Here is a 23,924-nt window from a genome sequence, read left to right as displayed (position 1 = left end):
ATCGTTACTGCTGTGACATGTTTCGGGCCAATTTTGGATCCCCTCTTCAGTCATATAAAGTGCTCGGAGTTTAGCCGTCGCGTGAACTCCTATATGCCTGAAGAGGGGCCTCTAAAATTGTCTCGAAACATATTACAGCAGTAGCAATATAATAAAGTGAGAGTACGACAGCCGTAGATTATTATGGAGTCAGAGGATCAGCACTAAATTTACTCAAGTCCTACTTAAATGGTAGAATACAAAGGGTAGATGTCAATGGACAGAGATCAACTGGGTCATTGGTCTCTATGGGTGTACCACAGGGATCAATATTGGGGCCTTTCCTGTTCCTTATCTACATAAATGACTTGCCATTCCTTGTAAAGACCCACCATGATATAGTATTGTTTGCAGACTACCAGCGCCGACTACGACACCTCACTTATTTTCAAACTCAAACGACAGCAACAAGCTCACAGTGATGTAAACAATGCTATCTCTAAAGTAGTGAACTGGTTCAATGCTAATAATTTATTATTAAATGAAAAAAAGACTAAATGTATTAAGTTTGTCACTAATAGTAACGTAAGGAATGAGCAAACAAGTGTCGTTGTGAAGGATGAGGAATTGGAACTGGTAGATAGTACAGTTTTTCTTGGTATAACTTTAGATTCTAAACTTCAGTGGGGTCCCCATATTGTTAACCTCTCGAATAGACTTAGTTCTGCAGCTTTTGCAGTGAGCAAGATCCGTCAGTTAACAGACGTGAAAACAGCTCGATTAGTTTATTTTAGTTACTTTCACAGCATTATGTCATATGGTATTTTACTTTGGGGCAGTGCTTCAGAGATAAATACTATATTTATTCTGCAGAAGAGGGCTATTCGAGCAATATATAAAATGAACCATAGAGACTCACTTAGAGATAAATTTAAGGACATTAATATAATGACAGTGCATTGTCAATATATTTATGAGAATATTATGTATGTACATAAAAACATTTGTAATTTTAAGAAAAACTGTGATGTACATAATATAAATACTAGAAATAAACATAAACTCGCGGTGCCCTTCACACGGCTCTGTAAAATTAAAAAATCATTCATGGGTAATTGTGTTCGATTTTATAATAAACTTCCGAATCATATTACTGAATTGTCAATTAATAAATTTAAGAATCATGTAAAGCGTGTACTCATTTCCAAAGCTTATTATACAACACAAGACTACATGAATGATAAAACAACGTGGGATTAATTGTTATTCGAAATGGTTTCTTATTTTTACGTTTTTTATTATTATTATTGTTGATGAAATTAATATTGTATTTTTTTGGACATTGGATTTTTCCTAGAAATATTCTAGACATGTATTTTTATATATACATATACCTAATTATATATTTTTTGTTTAACGATTATTTTTATATGAAATTGTATATTATAGACTCAATATTATTATGAACAATAATTTACAACAATAAATTGCTCTGATAATTAGGTTAGATTAAGATCATAATATATATGTAATGAACTATTCATAAGAGCTTGTAACTAGGCCTACATGAATAAAGATATTTTGAATTTGAATTGAATTGATTCGTTAAATATTTAAATATGTCTCACGAAAGTTTAACGTCTATAAATGTCCACATTTTGATACAGCCTGAAACAAGATTCAGATTCAGATTCAATAATTTATTCAATGGTAAACAACGTCATGAATCATGTCATGCAGTAAAGTAAACAGAAACATTTCCTTTGTTGTCCCTAATCCGAATGCACAAACGCTCACGAAACAAAACGATTGTCTCTTTCTATCGCTCTTGCGTACTTATTGGCGTGACAGAGCTAGACTACCTTTCGCGGCGTTTCGTTTTCGTTTTGTGTCGTAGAAATGCCATTCGGCTACGGGGCCTGTTAGATATTTTTAACCAATCATTTTGTTTTTCATTTAGTACTTCACGCCATACTTCTTCTACATTCCGAAGGCGTCCCTGGCGGCGGTGATCATCGCTGCTGTCGTCTTTATGATGGAGCTGCATGTCTTCAAGCCTATCTGGCGGACTAAAAGTGAGTTGAGATACTTGAGAAGGATGCATGACATTTGTTGTACCTACATACCTATTATTTGAAACAGTAAAAGAATAACAAGTACCTAAGTTTTTGGCTACATCCAGAAAGATGTTATGGGCAATATTTATATGTCTCCAAGACACAATCATCATCCTCCTTGCGTTATCCCGGCATTCGCCGCGGCTCATAATGTGAGAATTCCAAGATTTGACGAAGGCACTAGTTTTACGAAAGCGACTACCATCTGACCTTCCAACCCGAAGGGTAGCTAAGGCCTTATTTGGAAATAGTCCGGTTTCCTCACGATGTTTTCTTTCACCGAAAAGCGACTGGCAAATATCAAATGACATCTCGCACATAAGTTCCGAAAAACTTACGTACGAAACGGGTTCGAACCCGCGACCTCTGGATTGTAGTAGCACGCTCTTACCGCTAGGCCACCAGCGTTTTTCCAAGACACAATACATGTTTTGAAAAAACCGCATCTAAACATTCAATCGCTTATTTCAGAGCTGGATATTATCCCAGCAGTAGTGACGTTCGCAGCATGCCTGCTCATGCGGCTTGAGCTGGGCATCGTCATTGGCATCGCCGTCAACCTGATGTTCCTTCTGTACGCCTCGGCCAGGCCTTCGGTGAAGGTCACACGAGCCGTGGTGAGTAGATCAGACATCATTCCAGCAGGGTCTACCACTTGCTTGAGCTGGGTATTGTCATCGGTATCGTTGTCAGCCTGATGTTTCTTCTGTACGCCTCTTTCAGACCTTCGGTGAAGGTCACTAGAGCTGTAGTGAGTATACCAGACCATTCCACCAGTGTTACCACTGCTTGAGCTGGGTATTGTCATCGGAATCGCCGTCAACCTGACGTTCTTGCTGTATGCGTCGGCCAGGCCTTCGATGAAGGTCACTAGAGCCGTGGTGAGTAGATCAGACATCATTCCAGCAGGGTCTACCACTTGCTTGAGCTGGGTATTGTCATCGGTATCGTTTTCAACCTGATGTTTCTTCTGTACGCCTCTTTCAGACCTTCGGTGAAGGTCACTAGAGCTGTAGTGAGTATACCAGACCATTCCACCAGTGTTACCACTGCTTGAGCTGGGTATTGTCATCGGAATCGCCGTCAACCTGATGTTCTTGCTGTATGCGTCGGCCAGGCCTTCGATGAAGGTCACTAGAGCCGTGGTGAGTATATCAGACATCATTCCAGCAGGGTTACCACTTGCTTGAGCTGGGTATTGTCATCGGTATCGCCGTTAACCTTATGTTCCTTCTGTACGCGTCAGCCAGACCTTCGGTGAAGGTCACCAGAGCTGTGGTGAGTATACCTGACCATTCCAGTAGTGGTCACTTTACAGCAACCTGCCTGCTGTGATCATTGTGATCCGATTCTGTCGCGATACCTACTATTCCGCCCAATCTGGTCTCACTCTTCTCTCGTGTCGTGTAAAAGGAATAATCTAACTAGCCTTAACTTAACGTCAATACCATTCAGAGATAGTCAAGGAACTGAACGCTCCAGCAGCAGCAGAATGAATTGAGTAGGCCGTTTTGTCACTAAATAAATATGTACGGATAAGGTAATGAGAAAGTAACCAGTGTCCTGATTTCAGTCGAGCGACGGCATCGAGCACCTAGTGGCGGTCGTGGACCGGTCGCTAGCATTCCCTTCGGCGGAGTTCGTGCGTCGGGCGCTCCGCAAGGCAGCTGATAGCGCGCGCGCTGCGCCGCTCGTGTTGGACGCCACACACGTGCAAGCTGCCGACTTCACTGCAGCTAAGGTAAACGGATGCACCGTTGGCATCCTTTGGCTCGTTGGGTGGACGACATTCGAAAAACGGCGGGGCACCCCTGGATGAGATTAGCCAAGGACCAGGATAAGTAGCGTACACGAAGGGAGGCTCAGCAGTGGGCGATAAACGGCTGAAATGATGATGATGGTGAAGGTAAACTGGTGTAGGACTGGTTGCTCTCTGTAGTGTTCAGGTAGTATCTATACAGAAATATAAATACTGTCTCGGGCATAGACCACATAGGATGCGCCAGTAACACGAGAGCCACTGGCGAGGGTGCCCGTGTGCAGTCGCTGTGTGTCTTATGTTTGAATACGCAAGGGATTGCTGGTAGACTCGGGGCCTAAACTCCCTTTATCGATCACATAGTAGACGTTAGTTTGGCGCGCCCGAGCATTCTTCCAGGCAGAAGTCGGCCGTTGTACTCGTAGCTACCCACTGCAAGCGGTAGACATCATTGCAGCTAAGTTTTGCTTGTGTAGACTGGGTACTAATCCCTTCATCGAGCAACTTAGTCCCTACTTAACTACGGTAGTCAGTAACAATCGCCTATCGCGCTCGACGCGGAGTCATGAGAATGCAGACGCGGCCGACTTAACTTCTAGTGTATAGACAACTGGCTACTGTTCCCTTCCCAGCACCTAAATCTCACAATTAAACGAAAACGTATAATTTCCAGGGCATAAAGACTCTAATCGAAGAATTCGAAGCGCGCGGCCAGGCGATCATCTTCTACAATGTGAAGCCGTCCATAGAAACCGTGTTCCAAGGCGTCAGGCCACGCTCTTTCCTCCACGCATCCTGTCGCGCTGAACTAGACAGGCTGCTGAGGAGAGTAGCTACACCACCAGCCCCTCATATCACGTGTAAGTACCTAAAGAACCTGTGAGCGCCCCCAATAATCTAAGTTATGTACAAAGTCAGTTCATGGCGAGGAAAAAGGTGTTCCATGTTTCTTGAGTACCTACTTTATCTTTCACCACGCGTTGAAAGTGAAACCATGTGAAACCCATCGATTGAGAGCGTTTTCAAGCTTCTTTACGCTTGGTGCCGCGCTGAACTAGATACTTAGATAGTCTGCTAAGGAGAGTACTACAACACCAGCCCCTCATATCACGTGTGAGTAGGTGCCTTATTATTAAGAGAACCTTTGAGTGCCCCCAACAACATAGGTACTATGATTCCTAGACACAGACGTTTGTTAAAAGCAGAGCCAAGTACTTTTAGCCTCTATTTATTGCATTTCGAAAATGTCATAAACGACACGGAACCAAAAGCCAAGAATAATGACTTTGTTGACCTTCTGGCAACACTGATTCAGATCTGATCCTACTAATCAACTGCAAGTTGGATAGCGGTCGGTCTGTATCCCTTTTTGTAAGGCCTGAGTGGAAGCTTGGTGGTACAGGATATTTGTATGAGCTGCAATTGTTTGACATGCACGCCGCACGCCCAATATGAGCGCGCACTAAGGCCTCATAGACATGGCAACTGAGGAGGAAAAGATACGGAACCTTCTACTAGAGATGGGCCGAATATTCGGTATTCGGCATATTCGGCAAGTTTTTCAATGTTCGTATTCGGCCGAATAGTTCGGTTGCATTGCCGAATATTTACCGAATAAACAAAGTAAATAACTAATGTAGATCTTACGTATTCCATTGGATAATAAGCTCCTATTTTAGTGGCTTTCTAAGGAACTACTAAAAATGCGTCAAAATATAAACACAATTGTTTTGTAAAAAAGTTTAAAAACCGTAGTTTAAGAGTTGAGAAAAGTTCAGAGTTGTTTTACTAAGTTTTAGCTATCCACTAAATCATAAGAACATAGATGTAGTATGTATGAACATTATCAATCATTTCATAGTTTTAATCTTAACATTCGCTTTAAAAATATGGTGTAACCGAATATTCGGCCGAATGTTCGGTTCGGTAAGAGCTAAACCAAATGTTCGGCCGAATATTCGTATTCGGTAAAGTCCATATTCGGCCCATCTCTACCTTCTACTAACATCAGATGTATTGTTTCAGAATGCAAGCAGAGCCAGATCTCCGGTCGACACCGACAGTATTTATGAATTAGCTAGTATTTAGTCGTTAGCTAGCGTTTGTAAGAAGGTTGTTATGTTAAGTGAGTGCCTCTTATTGTAAGAATAAAGACATGTTCGTTATATTTGCTTGTATCATTTTATAATATCAAAACCAAAGAGTATCGGTACATTCCCTAGTTCAACTCTATCTTCCTTGCATGTAAAATAAAATCTACCACACCAAGATTTACCAGATTTTCGAAAGTGTCCCAGTCGGTGGCACCGTAGGTCCTAAACGGGTGAACGGATTTGGATGCGATTATTTTTATATTTGAAGAGGGTTTTCTAGCGATGGTTCTTACACATTGAACATTCTCATCTCAAACAGAATTGGTCCATCCATTTTCTTCTTTAAATAGTGTTTGTGTTTTGGGTTCCTTTTATTGTTACCATTATTGTTACCAGACCCTCTAGCACAACTTACCTTGTCGCGCGCGAGTCCACACTTGAAGCCGCGCTTGATGCATGGACTCGCGCGCGACCAGACAATTTGTGCTAAAGGGTAGACTTCTATACATTTTCGGTACAGCAAACGTGATCCAAATGTACAAACCTTTGAAAAATGCCGAGGAAAACTAATAACTAAGTAAAACACAATATGGGAGATAATGAAGTGTATTTATTTATTACGATCGGCCATTGCGCATTATACTACGTACGCTTCTGCGCTCACTGACTCGAGCTCCGCTTTTACATCTAGTGTCATAGCAATAACGACCCTTAGGGCCAGTTGCATCAACTACATTAGACAGAAACATCATCGTCACGCAGCAGACGTCTATGGAACTTCCCATACGATAAAATTTAACGAACGCTTTAACGGTGACAGACGGTTTGGTGCAACACGCCATAACATGGTATGACAGGAACATCGTAACGTCAATGCCATCGCGCTGTCCCTGTCACACAATGCTATAAAACATTTATAACAGCCAGTGTGGCAGCATAACCCTTAAATGTTATCAATGTTATCATATAAGTTTCACTTGTAATAAGTTACTTGCAGAAGAAATCCAAGATAATTTTAAACTTTGATATAATTATTGTATTATTATTGTATTTATTTATTGCAATTCACATATAAAGTCTCATATAGACAATCTCGGTCATTTCGATAGTATCATTTTTGATACCATATGGTATTACATCTAAGGATGAAGGTAAATTTTTAAATATAAAATGAGGACTTTGAAATCACGCAACTGTAATTTTGTCACCATCAGATACCAGAGCGATCGAAGTGCTCAAAATCAAGCTCTAACGCCTTAACAATAGAGGCGTGTTGAGATATTTATGAGCATTCCGTCTGCTCCGATATATATGATGGCGATTGTCATAATATAACATTAACATTGGTCGGTTGCACCAAACCGTCCTTTACCGAATTCAGCATTTGCAAAATTTCTGTATAGGAATTTCTATACTTCTGTTGCGTGACTTTGATGCGTTTGATACAACTGGCCCTAAGAATGGGTAACCATTTTAAGTTCGTTTAGTAAAACCGAAGCTCAATATCAGCGACGCCTCGTGTCAGTCCTTCGGGCGTAGTAACGTGACTCAAACGTTGAATAGAGATCTTTTGAGTTACACCAATAGGCCCAGACTGTACCACATTATGGATAATAAACCTGGCATGCTTAGCTTATGGTGCTTAAAACAACTGGCTGTTATACATGTTATATAACTTGTTACAATGTTATATAACATTTATGATAGCCAGTGTGGGAACAACATTATACGGCAGTGTATGAAACATGAACACAAGTGGTATTTTGGCAATAATCTTATCACTTTATTTTGTAGGGACTTGAGCGGCTAACAAGCTCTTTATAAAAAAAATGACCTAAATAATACGACTTTTTAGCTGTTGCTTAAAATCATTTCTATTTCCTTTGCTGTTTTGAATTGATAATTCTTCTATTGACTTATTTAGATCTCGATATCAAAGTGTAGTCAGTCAAACTAGGTGTTATCATAGATTAAATACAGAAGATTATACCATCCCATACACAAAATGCGACCGCCTAAGGATGTACAAAAAGTAGATGGCGCCACTAAAAAAAGCCTAGTTGCCATCGATTATACTTGTAGATGGCAATAAGGCATTTTTAGTATAATCTTCATATATTTCATCTATGGTGTTACCCATTAGGATCTTATATTAAAAGTAGAACAAAATATGGTTAGAAAAATGCAGGTTCAAGCGTGATGCTAAGTTTATTACCTTAAAATGTGGTACAGTTCTTGTATTTGCAAAACTACGAAAATTTCATTTTAATTAATGGAAATTTCCTTAGCTCGCGAAACTCGTCATTCGATATATTTATAGACAAAATTGACGATTACAATAAATTTTAACTGTTACTTACTTCATACAAAACGCAGTTCCATACGCTATCTTAGTCTACTTGTGACGTACATGTACAATGAACCAAAAAGGCTCTATTTTGAACCTAAACTTGATGCAGTTTTAGCACCGACATTTTAATTTATAAAACACGGAGAATTGAGCAGTAAATTGGTAAAAGTAGGGAACACGTTTTCCAGATCTGTCCGAAAACATTTTTTTTTATAATTTCAGTTACTAAGATTATTCCCGTGAAAAAAAAAAACAAATTATATAAATCTGAGTGAATAAAAATAAAATAGAGACTCGTGTTGAGATCAAACAAAAAAATATAAAAATCAATCTTGAAATAAACTGTCTTAAACCCTTTTCAACGCCAAGAACATATCAATTCTAGAACGCTTTAAGTGCTATGGCATACGTTGTCCAGAACAACTTATGCTACACCTCGGACAATCGCGATCAAATATACGAAAGAAACGCATTCTACGCACAGTCTAAGCTCGTGTACCATGCTTGTGTGAGTGAGATAAGAAAGGTCAACTGGTCGCGTTTTTGACAGGCGGTTACTGTGAGGTAATCGAGAGCGGGTGAGCGACACTTTCAGCGGGAAGCAGAGAGTGACCATACCGTACCTAGGTACTCTTTATTATACTGTGATTATGCTAAGCTAAAGATGGCGTGTGCTTGACGTTTTAGGTTAAGATAATATAAAATAAATATATCAGAAACACACTTAAGTAAATGAAATTGTAACAAAGCTTTCGGACGTCTCAGGAATTACATAGTGCACCCAAAAACAATTTGATTTATACGAAAAAGTCCCGCTACAGAAAAGTGAGCAGGGGAAGGGAAGTGGCGGCGAGCCGCGGCGCACCGACATATTTGGCATTACATACGCCTAACCAGAGACTAGCAAACAGACTGCTACACTCTATACGTTTTCTACATGTACAAGAGATGGCGTGACTTTAGCGACGTTCCCGTAACATACAAAGTTTCTTCACTAGATGGCGTTATAATCAAATAATTTTGTCCGTTGTAAAGAGGATCGTTTCTTTCAATTTCAACATTCTTTAGATTACTTATACTTTTCAATAGACTTCATATCGAGTTTAGCAGTTCTTTTACCGTCTCTAACCTAACTAACGAATACAATATGACACATTTAATACACCTAAATAAAAGTTTGCACTCTCTCGCACCGAGTCAACAATTAAAAAATCACTTACTAATAATGGATAATCACCAAATAATTAACTAAATAGGACCTATCGCCCACAGACGAGCGGATTCTAAGATTCTTTAAATGTAAGATACAAACTCACTAGACTTCTTAGGGCTACCACTTACAGCCATCGCTGACGACTTTTAGGGATTTAGTAACTTTTCTAGTTATAACATCGGAGTCTCAAAATCCGTATGATTTCAGTAGTAGAATAGACATTGTAACTAAATAAGTATGTCTATAAAGAGTCATCGAACGATGACCAGACGTACCGACGACCATAGATTAAAATTCGTGATGTGACTAATGTGTAGTTTCATAAATTCTCTATGATTCGTCAGTCGTGGCCGCTAGCTTACAATAATAAATGAGTAGCGGCCGACGGCCGTGTATACTAACCTTATTAATAAATGCATCGAATCTCTTCTCAGACTACTATTCGGCACACAAAACACCATCTCTAGGGTCTTTCCACATGCACCGACGCGCAATCGGCAAACAACTTTTTTTGCTCTTTTTATGGAAGCATTTTTCTATCGCTTGATTTTGCCTCGATAGATGTGGGCAAACCCTAAGGCATCATCAGATACAGAGATTTTGCTATAAGACTTTGCGTGGTTAAATAGGAGTCTAGCACAGATACACCGCTTACACAAACACAAAGTTTCTTTGAATGAAATATATATCCAAAGTTTACCTGTTTTTGCTCCTCGCTGTTTAGAACAGTACTTTCCTAATTAAAATAAAACTAACTACAATACATAAGCGGTGCTACGGTGCGTTCACAATACAATGTTTGGCAATATTGTCTTTTTCGTAACAAATGATTGTAGCGATTAAATTAGATTACTTATAATTAATTCATATTCGAGAATAACTCAAAATTCTCAATATTTGTGCGGCAATTTTGCCAAAGACGGAATACGCACAACTTGACAAATCGAGAATCTTCTGTAATGTACCTACTTATTTAAATTTTAAAGTGTTTAAAGTTTGTTTATTACATGGGACGGCCAGTAAAAATAATAATGTACTCGTGTATTCTTTCAACTTTTTTTCACACACTACCACACGAATGCGCGTCAAGGTTCACGTCTTCAGGTATATTCGTTTTCCGTAAAAGATATTAAAGTTTTCCGTCATATTTTTGAAAAGCCACATAATGAGTTTCACCCTGGAGCATATGCAATGTTTTTATTTTTGACGCATGATTACCTAAAGCGTATATTGTTTCATGTTTGTCTGGTGATCACAAAACCTATACAAAATATGTATATTTATTCATAATTGCATTAAACTGGGATGGTATGAAGACATCTGAAACCTTAGCCTTGAGATTGACCCACAAAGTATTATCAAGTTATGCGCATTTCGTTATAAATTAAAGCCTTCTCAAACGGTAAAAAATACTAAATGACAGTCAATTTATGGCAGTTACTGTGAGACCCCGGCTAGACGGACCAACTCGTTAACACTAATGTATAATTAAAGTTCTGACCATCACATAGTTGTTGGCAGACTTGTCCTTAACACAACAGCAAAAACTTTAGAGTTGCATCAATATTTTGTACACTCCGTATACGTCTTCTGTGACCACGGCCAGTGTAACCTGGCCGAAACGTCGGAAAAAAAAGTAAAATAATGTTAATTAATCGCGTTCGACACTACAGTGAATCTAAATCGATACAAACATTGACCACTATTTTGTCAACACAAACTAGGTGGTGCTGCATGTACGCATCTTACCGTGCGTAGTAGGGTACGCCATCTATGACACAGAAATTAAACTAATAGCTTAAAGAACAAATGGCTTCTCTTTGTCAGCATAAATAAAAAGTTTAACTGTTGTGTACGGACATCACTTAAGGTACGGTACTACTATCTCATTATTTACCCTAAAGACAAAGATCTTGCAACAACTAACTATGGGAACATCCCCTTAAGGGAGACCTAAATGGAATGCCATTTTTAATATCGATATTATTAGCTTTTTCGAATTTTACCATCATTGGGCATTTCTTATAAATTATATGTCATAGTTGCATTATATTAATGTCATATTCATCGAAATTGGCAATAATATCGACACAATCTCGTTAAGGCTTTACATTGGAAAAATACTCTGTACGTATCGTATCTCGAGAACGGGTCTAACAAATTGAGTATTGCGCGAACCGCATAGAGTTGAAATCTCTCTACACTAGTCATGGTAGTTACAACCTTTTCGTCAGGTCCGCGCGGAGCGTCCTCAGTACTTCAGTAGGTCGTCGTCTAGTTCCGTGAGGGCCAGTTTACTGTCTATCGCTGGAAAAGAGATCGTATGTTAGTGGGATATAGTTGACTTTCGAATGTGTCTCTTTTCTTTGCGACTTTTTTTAAATGTGCTATTTTTGATAATTTTACTTTTACTCAGAATCAGTAGCTTTTCAATCCTAATAGGAAAAAAAATTGCCCAATACTATTTTTTCTTATTCGTTACCCTTTTCCATACATTTTGTATGGGGTAACAAAGGAGGAAAGTAACAAAAATGTATAAAAATTCTGGAAAACACTTTTTGTCTCCTATTGAATTTGAAGTGCTCGTAATTCTGAGTCCAATTGACCCAAAATTCCCTAAAAAAATGGCAAAAAAAGAAAAACTCAACCACCACCTTTAGAAGCATAAGCAAAGTTCCTGAACCGTTTCGTGCGGGTATGTTGATATTTGGATGTAGGGAGTATTTTTCAGAGGTAATATTTTTTTGTATAGAACAATAAACGGGATAGACTAAATTATCGATTATGAATATTAATTCCGAGGGTAGAAGTTACCAGAAGCTAAGAAAAGAAGTTACTAGAAGCTTGATTATGATATAATAAAAGTAAATCAATGTGTGTGAAATTACCATATTATATGTTAACAACATTTGAAAATATATTGATAATTCGAAAATAGTCTGCCGAGATACAGACACTAAAATGTAGCAAAATAATAATTAATAAAAGTACCAACGAATAAAATAATAAAACTGACTATATCCACAAAAATACATCACTCTAATATTCAGGACCAAGACGGCCTTTGGTTTCTGATATCGCCGCGCCATCTATTAAACGGGAGTAAAGTTACTTCGAAGCAGGTTCCATTTTCATAATTATCTTTGGCACAACCATTGGTAATTTTGGCTAGAAGTCGACTTCCAGTCAATAGAACGCTGAATTAGTATGAATTTTCTGAGATGAACTTTTCGCTTTAGCCGTAATCTGTTAAACAAAGGCCTTTGTTTCTATTATTCCCGGCGGCTAGCTCCCGTTTCCACAGCACGTGCTAAAGTCTCAGTGTAGTTAAAAAGCAACTATCATGATAGCAATAAGGTTCAATTTATTAAACAGTTAGCAGCATGCAGATAACTTTTTTTGAAGATGACAAAACGTGTTATCTCCGAAAGGTCTTTTTATGGATTTGAACCTTATTACTATCATGATAGTTGCTTTTTAACTACACTGAGACTATAGCACGTGCCGTTTAAACGGGAGCTAGCCGCCGGGAATAATAGAAACAAAGTTCTTTGTTTAACAGATTACGGCTAAAGCGAAAAGTTCATCTCAGAAAATTCATACTATACACCGAGCGGATGATGCCCTTGCCCGTGTCATAGGACGCGCGCAGAGGCAGTACCCGCCAGGGTGTAAGGACTATTTGAGTTAATGGAATCTAAATGAACTCGGCTATTTAATGAAAGCGATGTACTAAATACTGGGCTATAGGATAATAAACCGCTCTGTTTATAAAACGGTATTCAATTTTATTTCCGGCGTCTCGACTTGGTGACTGGCCCCTACAAAATCGACATCTAAGATGGCCCAAGGGCAATACCGGTGTGAGAGCTCAAGGGTGTCGAGAGGTGTACACCGCTTTCTACCCAGTGGCACGGTGCCAACTCGCATCTTCGGCAACTTTAAGTCAGTTTTATTGTTTAATTCGTCCATAAAAGAGGGTATAAAGTGAGTACCGTAACGGCCCAGCCACGACATTGGTCTAGGCGCGACAGCGGTGAGCGGTGGCCATACATTGGAGCGAGACACAGCGATGGGACTTTTCATTCGCACGTATGGCCGCCGCTCACCGCTGTCGCGCTTAGACCAATGTCGTGGCTGGGCCGTGAGGATGGGCGTGAGCGTACTCACTTTGGTCCGGGATAGTAGTAGGGAGGGGGCCGCTCGTACTCAGTGGGCCCGTGGTAGCGGGGGGGGCCTTCTTCCCAGTGCCTGCAACGCAATGCAACATTCAACGCAACGTGTTACAGTAAACACTACATGGGTCACTCAGGGGACACCAATTAGGGTCCTGATTGTAAAAATAACACCACCATATCGGTCCGTTTCGGACGGCAGTAGAACGAAACGCGGTCGACATTCGCATAGAGGAATAGGTAAGGAAAGTGTTGTAACTCCATACATCAGTAAATGCAAGTTATTTGTAGTGACATCTAGCGTCAATCACGCGTCAATCAAGCGTCAAATAGCGTAAATTATCAGTACCACTACTCGACACTAGGTGTTAACAGTGTCGCGTCTGCCAATAATGTAATATTAAAACAGTTTACAACTGTAGGGTCGGCGAGCAGGAGGTAAGACAAAACGCCAATGTCAACGTGTATATTACACGTGTAGAGTACTGATTAATACTATTGTAATATTAGCTAAAAAATGTTGAGCAGACTTTATGTTCGTCGCGACATCTATTGACAAGTAGCAGTACTGATAATTTACGCTAGTTGACGCGATGTTTGAGGCGTGGATGAAGCTAGATGTCACTACAAATAACTTGCATTTACTGATGTATGGAGTTAATTACAACTCTTTCCTTATTTATTCCTCTATGACATTAGGTCAGCGGTCCGGATGCGGACCGTGGTCCCTCATTTGGTGACCCCTGGTCTACATGCCTGTTTCAGTGTCATACAACGAGCTAAACGCACAATATTATGAGACGTTCTCAAGATTTATATTTTTTCGCATACGATATTTCGTAACTTTATACGAACAACCTGCTAGAGACCGCCCTTATGCTTGAGAACGCCACATGTTGCTGTAACATACGCGGGCAGTAGGCCACAAAGGTACAATCACCTGCAATAATATTACCGAAGACCGCAAAAATATAAAGCCGAGTTTAGACGTGCAAGTTTTGAGACAGAAGTATATGCAAGAAAGAGATGCAGATATTTGGCACTCACTCTTACCTATAGTTGCGTCTCAAAACTTGCAGCAATAACTTGCTGGTCTAAACTCTGCTCTAGACACGCTCTTACGGCCCGGCCACGACATTGGTCTAAGCGTGACAGCGGCGAGCGGCGGCCAAACATTGGAGCGAGACACAGTGATGGGACTTTTCATTCGCACGTATGGCTGCCGCTCACCGCTGTCGCGCTTAGACCAATGTCGTGGCCGGGCCGTTAGGCACTAGTCCCATCAAAAGCGAGTTAGCGATGAACTATCGGTGATAGAAACAACAAAATGTAATCGCTTCTTTGTAAATAAACGAGACGCGATGATGTTTTGAGCGATGACCTATAAATCGCTCGCGCTCGGCACGGGAGCGACTAATTTTTAACACTTTAAGTTCTCGCGCTTTGAACACATATTTAAAGTCACACACAGGTCGAACGCGATTAATTAACATTATTTTTACCTTTTTTCCCAAAAAAAAAGGTAAAAAAAAGGTAAAGGTGGGAAAAATAATGTTAATTAATCGCGTTCGACCTGTGTGTGACTTTAAATATGCGACTAATTTTTATTCGTTTTTATCGCTGAGAGCTCATCGCTTACTTGCTTTCGGTGGGACTAGTGCCTTATAGGTTTTTTTAACATTAAGTTTGAGATATTTATGCAAGCTTCTTTATGTGACGTATTATTGCAGGCGACTCCGTTTTGCTACAAAACGCAGTGTATCTTTTACCGGCATGCAACATATTGCTATAAAATTCGTTGCAGTAACATTTAATGCACTGTAATAGAACGTGCTATGTGTTACAATACGATTTATTTACCTTTGCAATAAATAATAAAATGTATGCGCGACATGCTTTCTGGTGCTTCATATAAAATGATAATAGCATTATTTTTGTCATTTTTAGGATCTGTAAAGCATTTAATTTATACTGTTCGAGTCTGACTATACATACATTATGTAAAAAAAAAGTTGTGCACGTAGTAGTCAAATGGACAAGAGCATTTCTTTTTTTTTTTGCCAATAATTTTTTTTTATTGTTTTAGGGAATTTTAGGTCAATTGTACTCAGAATCAGTGTACTTTCAATCTCACTGGGAGACAAAAAGTGTCCCAGAATTTCCATACATTTTTGTTACTTTCCTCTTTTGTTACCCCATACAAAATGTACGGAAAATGGTAACAAAATAAGAAGAAATCGTATGGGAAAATTTTTTTAACTACTAGGATTGAAAAGGCTAGTAATTCTGAGTAGAAATAGCATATTTTTTTTTCAAAAATATCACACTTCATAAGTGGCAAAAAAAAGAAATGCTCACAAACGCTTAGGATAATATCGTTATCGTAGCTATCACTATCGCTCTTCCGTATTGGCGCGACAGAGCCAGACCGCGTTTCAATCGGCGTCTAGCGTCAACGATTATCAATTCAGCTAGGCCAGCTGTGTGTGTAGCCGAATGCACAAACGCTCGCGATAATGTCTCTTTCGTAGCTATCTATCTCTATCGTTCCTGCGTATGGGCGCGACAGAGCCAAACTACATTTCTGCGGCGTTTCGGTAGCGTTTTGCATCGCAGAAATGCCATTCGGCTACGGGGCCTGGAGTGCAAGTGCGTATTCGCATGCGTGACATGTGTATGTGTGTGCGTATCGCATGCGTAAGTTATCTGTGTGTGTGTGTTATCTGTGTGTGTGTTATCTAAATATGTGTGTGGTACTCACTTTGGCGCCATATCATTATATCTGCGCGCGTGTGCGTCGAGGGGCGCGGCCAGCGCGGCGCCGCGCGCCTCCTCCCGCGCCGCGCCCCCGCTGCCGCTCCCGCCCCCGCCCCCGCGCCGCGCGTCGCGTCCCGCGCGCTTCTCTGCCTTGTAGGCGCTAAAAAGTAAACGTTACTTAGTCGATAGTCAAAAAGCTTTGGAAAGGTGTAGGAAATGTTCGTTGCTACAATTGATTTTTTAATTAAAAATAGAGCAAATCGTTTACAGAGTTTTGGACAAAAACTTAACCTTATAAGTTTAAACATCAAAACATTTCAGACGCAACGAATACTTCGAACAAGTTTCACCGTTGATTCGGGTGACACGAACCTACTTTACTGTGACTATGTCACTATTAACATTTTTTTAACTATTAACATTTTATTATAATTTAACCTCTTTATCGCACTTTGAATTAATACCTAAGCGCGATATGACGACAAAGTGTTGAACATTGATCGCGGTTGGCCTTTTATTAATTTGTGGGATTTTCTATTACGATGTGTCGCCCGAATAAACGAAACTGATATAATAATTATAATTATTGTGTATTTCACACAAAGCTACCGTGCGCAATAGCAAGCGACTGCACATTGCACCGAAAATACACTGGCAATAAACCACAAGAAAACATCTAGTTTTACAACGAATGGTGACGAAAGAAACGTTGAAAATAGCGAAGTCGTTTCGGAAAGACACTAAAATACTTCCTCCATAATCCCCCCTAATTCATGAACGTATTCTAAAGTTATCTAGCCGATAAAGTTCATTTGTCCCTTTCCGACGTATTGGTATGATAGCAAAGGACAAACGAACTTTATCGGTTTGATAACTTTAGGGTACGTTTATGAATAAGGGGGTTAGCAATTTCATAATGAGGGATAACATGAGTGAATTCACCGCTAGAGGCGCTGGCGTAGATGGTTGCCTCGAAAGCCTGCGTTTGGCGAACGACTAAGCCCGAGAATAGGTAAAGCTATCAAATGTTATTGCTTCAAAAAATAATGGTGAGCTCAAACACGCAACTTTATATCACCGACTGTAGTTGAGCTTCGTACAGATATTTTATACAGGTTTTTGACTATTTTAGAAGTCACACTTTTACTTTGCTTTTGGTGAATAAGTAAAACTATTACAAATCGTAAATAAAATAACTTCAAATTATGATGAAAATATAACAATATTGAAGAGTGAATTTTCCTTTTCACTGTTTCGTTTGCCACCAATCTCATTAGATATATACTTTAAAATTGAAATAAATGTGCATATTTTACAATGTGTAGTCTTGTATAAGTTTCGAAAACAGTTTTAGAAAAGTATCATCAAAATTGAGAAAAGTTCTTCAGAAAAACTCTTTGAGAACAGAAATGATTTCATGCTTATTATGCATATAGAATTTAGTATGTAATTAAAGTCTCAAAAGAGACAAAAACAAGGTTATTTTAGTAATGATGAATTAGTTAAAATGTATTAGATTACACAACCATGCCTAAGTTTCACTAATCATGAATGGAAAGATCTAGAAAAGTTAGCACACAAAAGCTGTTAGCACACAACAGGGAAATAGGGTGCCGCGACACACAAAGCTATACGAGGCTATAGAGATAAATGAAACAGTTGGATGAAATATTGTATACAACCATAGAACAATGGTAACGTAACGCCTGTTCCTATGAAAATTTATTCATTTGAAACCAACAGTATTTATAATAAAATATTAATAAGTACTCTAGTTCGTATGTGGTCTATTAGTAAGTAGGTGCACAAACATGTACAGATATATTTAGTGCGAAAATGGTTTCCTTCATATTTTTCCGGAATCGTTCGTATTTGTCATGCTAGTTCAGTCAATGTCAGTACATCTTGTACTGCATAACACGTTCGTACGTTTCCGTAACAATACGATGGCAAATCTTTTGGCACTGCATCTGTATGCGGTGTATGTATCTCACATGATATATCCCTCATGTGAGATACATATCATATTCATATCGTATAAGGCAGGAATGAGCAAGGAACCCCATATTTATTAAGACTACTGTAAAGATGAAGTTAGTTTCCGATTTAGATCAAAAGATGGCTGGCCCTAGAGAGCTTCTAGAGAATGTGTATACTGAGCACCTCCTTATGCTACATATGTCTATTTATGTAAATATTTTTTTTATTTAAGTCACTATGGGGTCTCCACTCCTCTCCTCTATCCTCATGAAGTTCATATGAAACAATAGGTTTCTTTCCTTCTAGTCAATACAGCTTCTTTGTAAGAACTATCAAAACGAATTTAAACGATTTCCTTATATGGAATTAATATGAAATCGTGTCGAGTGACGTCACGGTTAACTCATTTACTTTATATATTTTTATCAGATTTATTAAATTGTAATTGGGTTCGAAAACAAGTTAAATAAGAGCTTTTAATGACTCTAATCTAAATCCATGAATTTCTTATAAACTTACTGCTGCTTTATTTCGTGCATGGTATAAAATATTTTAGATTCAGGCAGGTTCCCTATTTCAAAACATACCGTTTTACCACTATATGTAAGCTCGGTGTGTCACGGATGAAGCATGCAATAGCAACGCAAACAAATGTATAGTTTACCTATCGCGCTGCCGCTGGACGTCGGCCCTAATGGACTTACAGCTAACTTACAACTACTTACATCAGCTCACTTTTTTGCTACTAATGAGTAATACATCAGTTACGTTTTTAAAGGGGCCTTATGGTCGCTTTACGGCGTTATAAGCGATGCTCGTATACAAATACAAAGCCGCCGGACGTAAGTGCCATCGACAATAAGGTCCCTTTACCCAAATAACGTCACAATTTTGATTTAAAACTCAAAAACTGTCAAATAAATAGTTAAGCATTGATTCAAATAAAATGTGTAGGTAAAGTAGAATACTAAGAGAGAAACACCACAACCATATTTCATAAAAAAATGTGACGTCCCATAGGTAAAGTTAGTTTATGTCGATAGACGCTTACGCTATTATTAACAGGTGCCGAATGGCATATCTGTGACGTGAAACGAATACGAAACGCCGCGAAAGGTAGCCGGGCTCTGTCGCGTCAATACGCAAGAGCGATAGAGATAGATATCTACGAGCGTTTCGTTTCGTGAAACATTCGGCTATGTACCTAGACATCGTAACTTTTTCAACAATTTCAGTGCAGCATGGTAGAAATAGAGAAATTCATACATGTGTTAATTGTTAATCAATGAACGCTCATTCTACTTTTATTAATCCTAATTAACTATTCCAGCTGGCTTCGGAAATATCTATTCCTTTAACGCGACAATTGCTGGAAAAGTTACGATGTCTGAGGATCGATTTTTGAATTTAGAACGCACGAATTCGCCGTTTGAAAGTCTGTGGAAAACGACGTAATGCTATTTTTGAGTAATTTTAAAACTAGTGGTAATAACCACTCGTTTGCGATTCTGTTAGTAGAATTTAAATCGCTAGTGGTGGAGATATTATTGAACGAATTTCACGAAATCGATTGGCCGAGATTCAAAAATCAGCCAGCGTTACAAGAGCGACCGCCTTAAGGTACAGAAACTAAATACAGATTCTGACAAAGTGCTAAAAATATGGATACACAACCTTAACGTGTAAGTAATAAAGTCATCTATACATATTTTTGGCACCTTGTCCGTATCTATATTTCATTCCTCGACTACCTTTCCTGTGGAACGTCACAAATAGAGATGCAACGGATAGTTATTTGGCCGGATATTCGGCATATACGGCCGAATATTGTTGAATTGTTTACCCCAAAATCATCCATTAAAAAATAGCACATTCGCTATCCAGCCGGAGAGTACGTCACTATTCGGTATCCGGTCGAATATTAAAATAAGAGCCGGATAGGCCTGATACAGGATAGTAACCGAATATTCGGTGCATCTCTAGTCACAAATGACGAATTAAGCAGTGATATGTCATAACATAAATAGCAGAATAGCACTTATCTTAAGTTTGTTACCTTACAATGTAGGTATAAATGTAAACATCGAAAAGACTTAGACACAACACACAGGGATACACAGTTAATGGTAAAGGTATACGGGGTACATCAATTCACTGCATTGCACTTATTTTAGGTATAATATGTTGCTGATATTCCATCTGGTTTACAAAGGACGATGACTCAGTTTCAGGATTATTTTACAGAGATTTAAATAATTAAATGCGATATACTCAAGTATAAATCCTTTAGTACCGTTTCGTAACTAAAAATTGGTAACCAGCTTTGAAACGGGAAAAAAATCTCAATTCGTAACTGGCTTCAAATTGGGACTTTCCCATTACCGATTTGGAAAAAGAATCCCGTATTGTAACTGGTTACAAAATGAGACTAAATCATTACTGATTCGTAGCCATGGTTGGTAACCAGCTTAAAAACGGGAAAAAAAACCTCGTATTGTGACTGGTTACAAAATGGGAATTTCTTGCCGTCATGAATAGATGATTTATTCGAATAATGCTGACATTGAGTAATTTTATAGTCTTATAGTTTCGCTATGTTCGTCTGTCCGTAATGTCCGTATGTACACCGCCCTAGCTTCGATTTGGTAGAAACTCCGAACAGTAACTCTGGCCCGATACGTAACCACTGTAACCAGCTACAAACAGGGAATTTTATGTTCCCGTTCTGTAGCCAGTTACAAAACTTAGTTACCAAACGGTACCTCGCTGGCCCAATACGTATCCGGCTACAAACCGGGAATCTTGATTCCCAATTTGTAGCCAGTTACAAAACTTAGTTACCAAACGGTACTACTCTGGCCCAATAGGTACGTAACCGGCTACAAAATGGGAATCAAGATTACCGCCGGTATTGTAACCGGTTACGAAATTTTGGCTACCAAACGGTACTAAACCGTATAAATGGAGTTACAACTCTTCCCTTACTTATTCCTCTATGGTCATTATGAGTATTCTTTGAAAAAAAAAAAACATCAACTTTGTGATCGTCCAATGTAAAACTGCTATAGTGTGAATTTTCTGTGATGAAAGCCGTAATCTGTTAAACAAAGGCCTTTGTTTCTATTATTCACGGTGGCTAGCTCCCGTTTAAACGGCACGTGCTATAGTCTCAGTGTAGTTAAAAAGCAACTATCATGATAGCAATAAGGTTCAAATCCATAAAAAGACCTTTCGGAGATAACACGTTATGTCATCTTCAAAAAAAGTTACCTGCATACTGCAAACTGTTTAATAAATTTGAACCTTATTGCTATCATGATAGTTGCTTTTTAACTACACTGAGACTTTAGCACGTGCTGTGGAAACGGGAGCTAGCCGCCGAGAATAATAGAAACAAAGGCCTTTGTTTAACAGATTACGGCTAAAGCGAAAAGTTCATCTCAGAAAATTCATACTATACCTACTTCTCGACATGAAACGCAGACTACCCTTCAATCTCAGTCATTTCTTACACTATCCGTACAAATTCTATTCCAAGCTACCGTATGTGATTATCAAAACTATCTGCAAAATTTCTCAAAACGTTATCATACGATATGTCAAGTTACAGTATGGATATACGCATTTATAAAACACTACTGTCAAAAATTGTACCAGCGTTGCGTTTAGTATGTATGATTTGTTATCGGATATTTGGTCAAACAGTGGCTATGATTGATCGGTGAGGATAATTTAAGTAATCTTATGGTATTAAAGAAATCTGGTGGTTCCTGTGTGGTGACGGGTTAAGAATTTCACCACCCCTTTCTTCCCGTGGGTGTCGTAGAAGTCGACTATGGGATATGGGTTAAATTGTGGCGTAGGCGAGGCTGGCAACCTGTCACTGCAATGTCACAATTTGGATTTCTTTCAACCCCTCTTTGCCAAGAGTGGCACCAAAACCTTAGTAGTTCATGTGCTCTGCCTACCCCTTTATGGGATACAGGCGTGATTATATGTATGTATGTATGTATTAAAGAAATGCAGGCACACAACAGGTGCCGTAGCCGAATGGCATTTCTGCGACGCGAAACGAAAACGAAACGCCGTGAAAGGTAGTCTGGCTCTGTCGCGCCAATACGCAAGAGCGATAGAGATAGATACCTACGAGCGTTTCGTTTCGTGAGCGTTTGTGCCATTCGGCTACGTACCCTGAAAATACAGCACGCATTTAGCTTAAAAAATTTGATCCCAAACTGGTGACTCCATTTCCATTTCGTAAAATGTCTAATATTAATGGGCATTTAAATTAGTCTTAGAATGTTTGGTGCAAATTTTGTCACTAAATAAAAGTGAGCACGAAGCCCCGCACTGCGGGTATTCGTCTTAAAAAAAAACCTCTAACCCCCTTATTCATAAACGTTTACTAAAGCTGACAGATTAAAATTTTGTCCCTTTCTATCATACTAACTAATACTACCGTCCGGCCCAGATACCGCTGGGAAGACAGTGATGGCGGATCTGTGTCAGCTACAAGCCGATGATTGGCAGGAAGCTGCGCAGAATCGGGACAAGTGGCGTGCTCTCGTTTTGGGGGACAAGATTCTCTTTGGATCGCAGAGCTAATGTTCGTTTTTAGTTTAATTTAATGTTTGATCAAATATCCAATAACTCGGAGCGAGGCATAAGCGGTTAACAAGGTAATGACTGGACGTATCGTGATTGCAAGCAAAAGCGCCGAGTGGTAATTATCTTAGCCTATACTATATCTATGAGGATATACCCTAGTTTGACAAGAAACGTTATACGTTCCAACAACAATTGGTTTAAAACGTCAAAAATTTAGATAAATGGTCAAAATACGAATTGGACGTAGTTGTTAAATAACAAGTCTTTGAGAAAAAAAGATCGTCGTTTTAGATATTATGGTCACTCTTCAAAGACGTAGATAATTCTAAAAAACATACAGATCATTCTTAAATATCAACTAAATCTCGGTGTACACTATAGGTTGAGTACCTACTTATGATATTCTCAAATGAGATTTTTATGTGTACACAGGATTTTAGTTATGGAAGACAGTAAATGTCGACTTTGATTCGTACCCGAGTAACTTGGCTACACAAAATTGGTCAAACACTAATTATAAATATAAGATAAAAATTCGTTAAAACAGATTCCAAAAGTTAAAAAAATTGAGATTCCGTAAAAATGCATACTTAGTTTAAATTCTTACAGATATAAAATGTTTCATTTCGAAATCGTAACTAAAAAGTACGAAGTTTTACGTCACTTGCAATACATTTTTTAAAGAAATGAGTAAATAGTTCTTAAATTTTTAAATGCACACTGGACGTAGTTTAGGGAGGATTTATCCTCAAAAATATGTCACTAAAAATAGACAAAACAAAAAGTGTTCCGATCCTTAAACTACGTTAATTCGGCGAACTATTTAATTCACGGTAAATTCAAATAGAATTTTAAAAGCAAGGAGGATTTAGGGCCGGTTGCACCAAATCGTC

General features: G+C 38.9%; 2 protein-coding genes across 4 annotated transcripts in view; one reads left to right on the top strand and one right to left on the bottom strand.

The window, feature by feature from the left end:
- Nucleotides 1–6,022, top strand: part of LOC125233375 (sodium-independent sulfate anion transporter-like) — a 59,702-nt gene extending 53,680 nt beyond the window's left edge. The window contains exons 9-13 of the mRNA XM_048139368.1: nucleotides 1,940–2,054; nucleotides 2,568–2,713; nucleotides 3,670–3,837; nucleotides 4,529–4,715; nucleotides 5,881–6,022. Of these exons, the coding sequence (XP_047995325.1) occupies nucleotides 1,940–2,054; nucleotides 2,568–2,713; nucleotides 3,670–3,837; nucleotides 4,529–4,715; nucleotides 5,881–5,882 (618 nt within the window). The 3' untranslated portion in view covers nucleotides 5,883–6,022. The remainder of the gene's footprint in view (nucleotides 1–1,939; nucleotides 2,055–2,567; nucleotides 2,714–3,669; nucleotides 3,838–4,528; nucleotides 4,716–5,880) is intronic.
- A 1,501-nt stretch (nucleotides 6,023–7,523) lies between these two features.
- Nucleotides 7,524–23,924, bottom strand: part of LOC125233131 (prominin-like protein) — a 105,598-nt gene continuing 89,197 nt past the window's right edge. For 2 of the 3 annotated variants that reach the window (XM_048138999.1, XM_048139000.1), the window contains 3 exons: nucleotides 16,448–16,603; nucleotides 13,682–13,762; nucleotides 7,524–11,818 (listed from right to left, as the gene is read on the bottom strand). In XM_048138999.1, the coding sequence (XP_047994956.1) occupies nucleotides 11,806–11,818; nucleotides 13,682–13,762; nucleotides 16,448–16,603 (250 nt within the window). In that variant the 3' untranslated portion in view covers nucleotides 7,524–11,805. The remainder of the gene's footprint in view (nucleotides 11,819–13,681; nucleotides 13,763–16,447; nucleotides 16,604–23,924) is intronic. The other variant, XM_048139003.1, reaches the window with a different exon arrangement.

Source organism: Leguminivora glycinivorella, chromosome 14 (genome assembly GCF_023078275.1).
Source record: "Leguminivora glycinivorella isolate SPB_JAAS2020 chromosome 14, LegGlyc_1.1, whole genome shotgun sequence".
NCBI lineage: Eukaryota > Metazoa > Arthropoda > Insecta > Lepidoptera > Tortricidae > Leguminivora > Leguminivora glycinivorella.
This window is presented reverse-complemented; position numbering and strand designations above follow the sequence as displayed.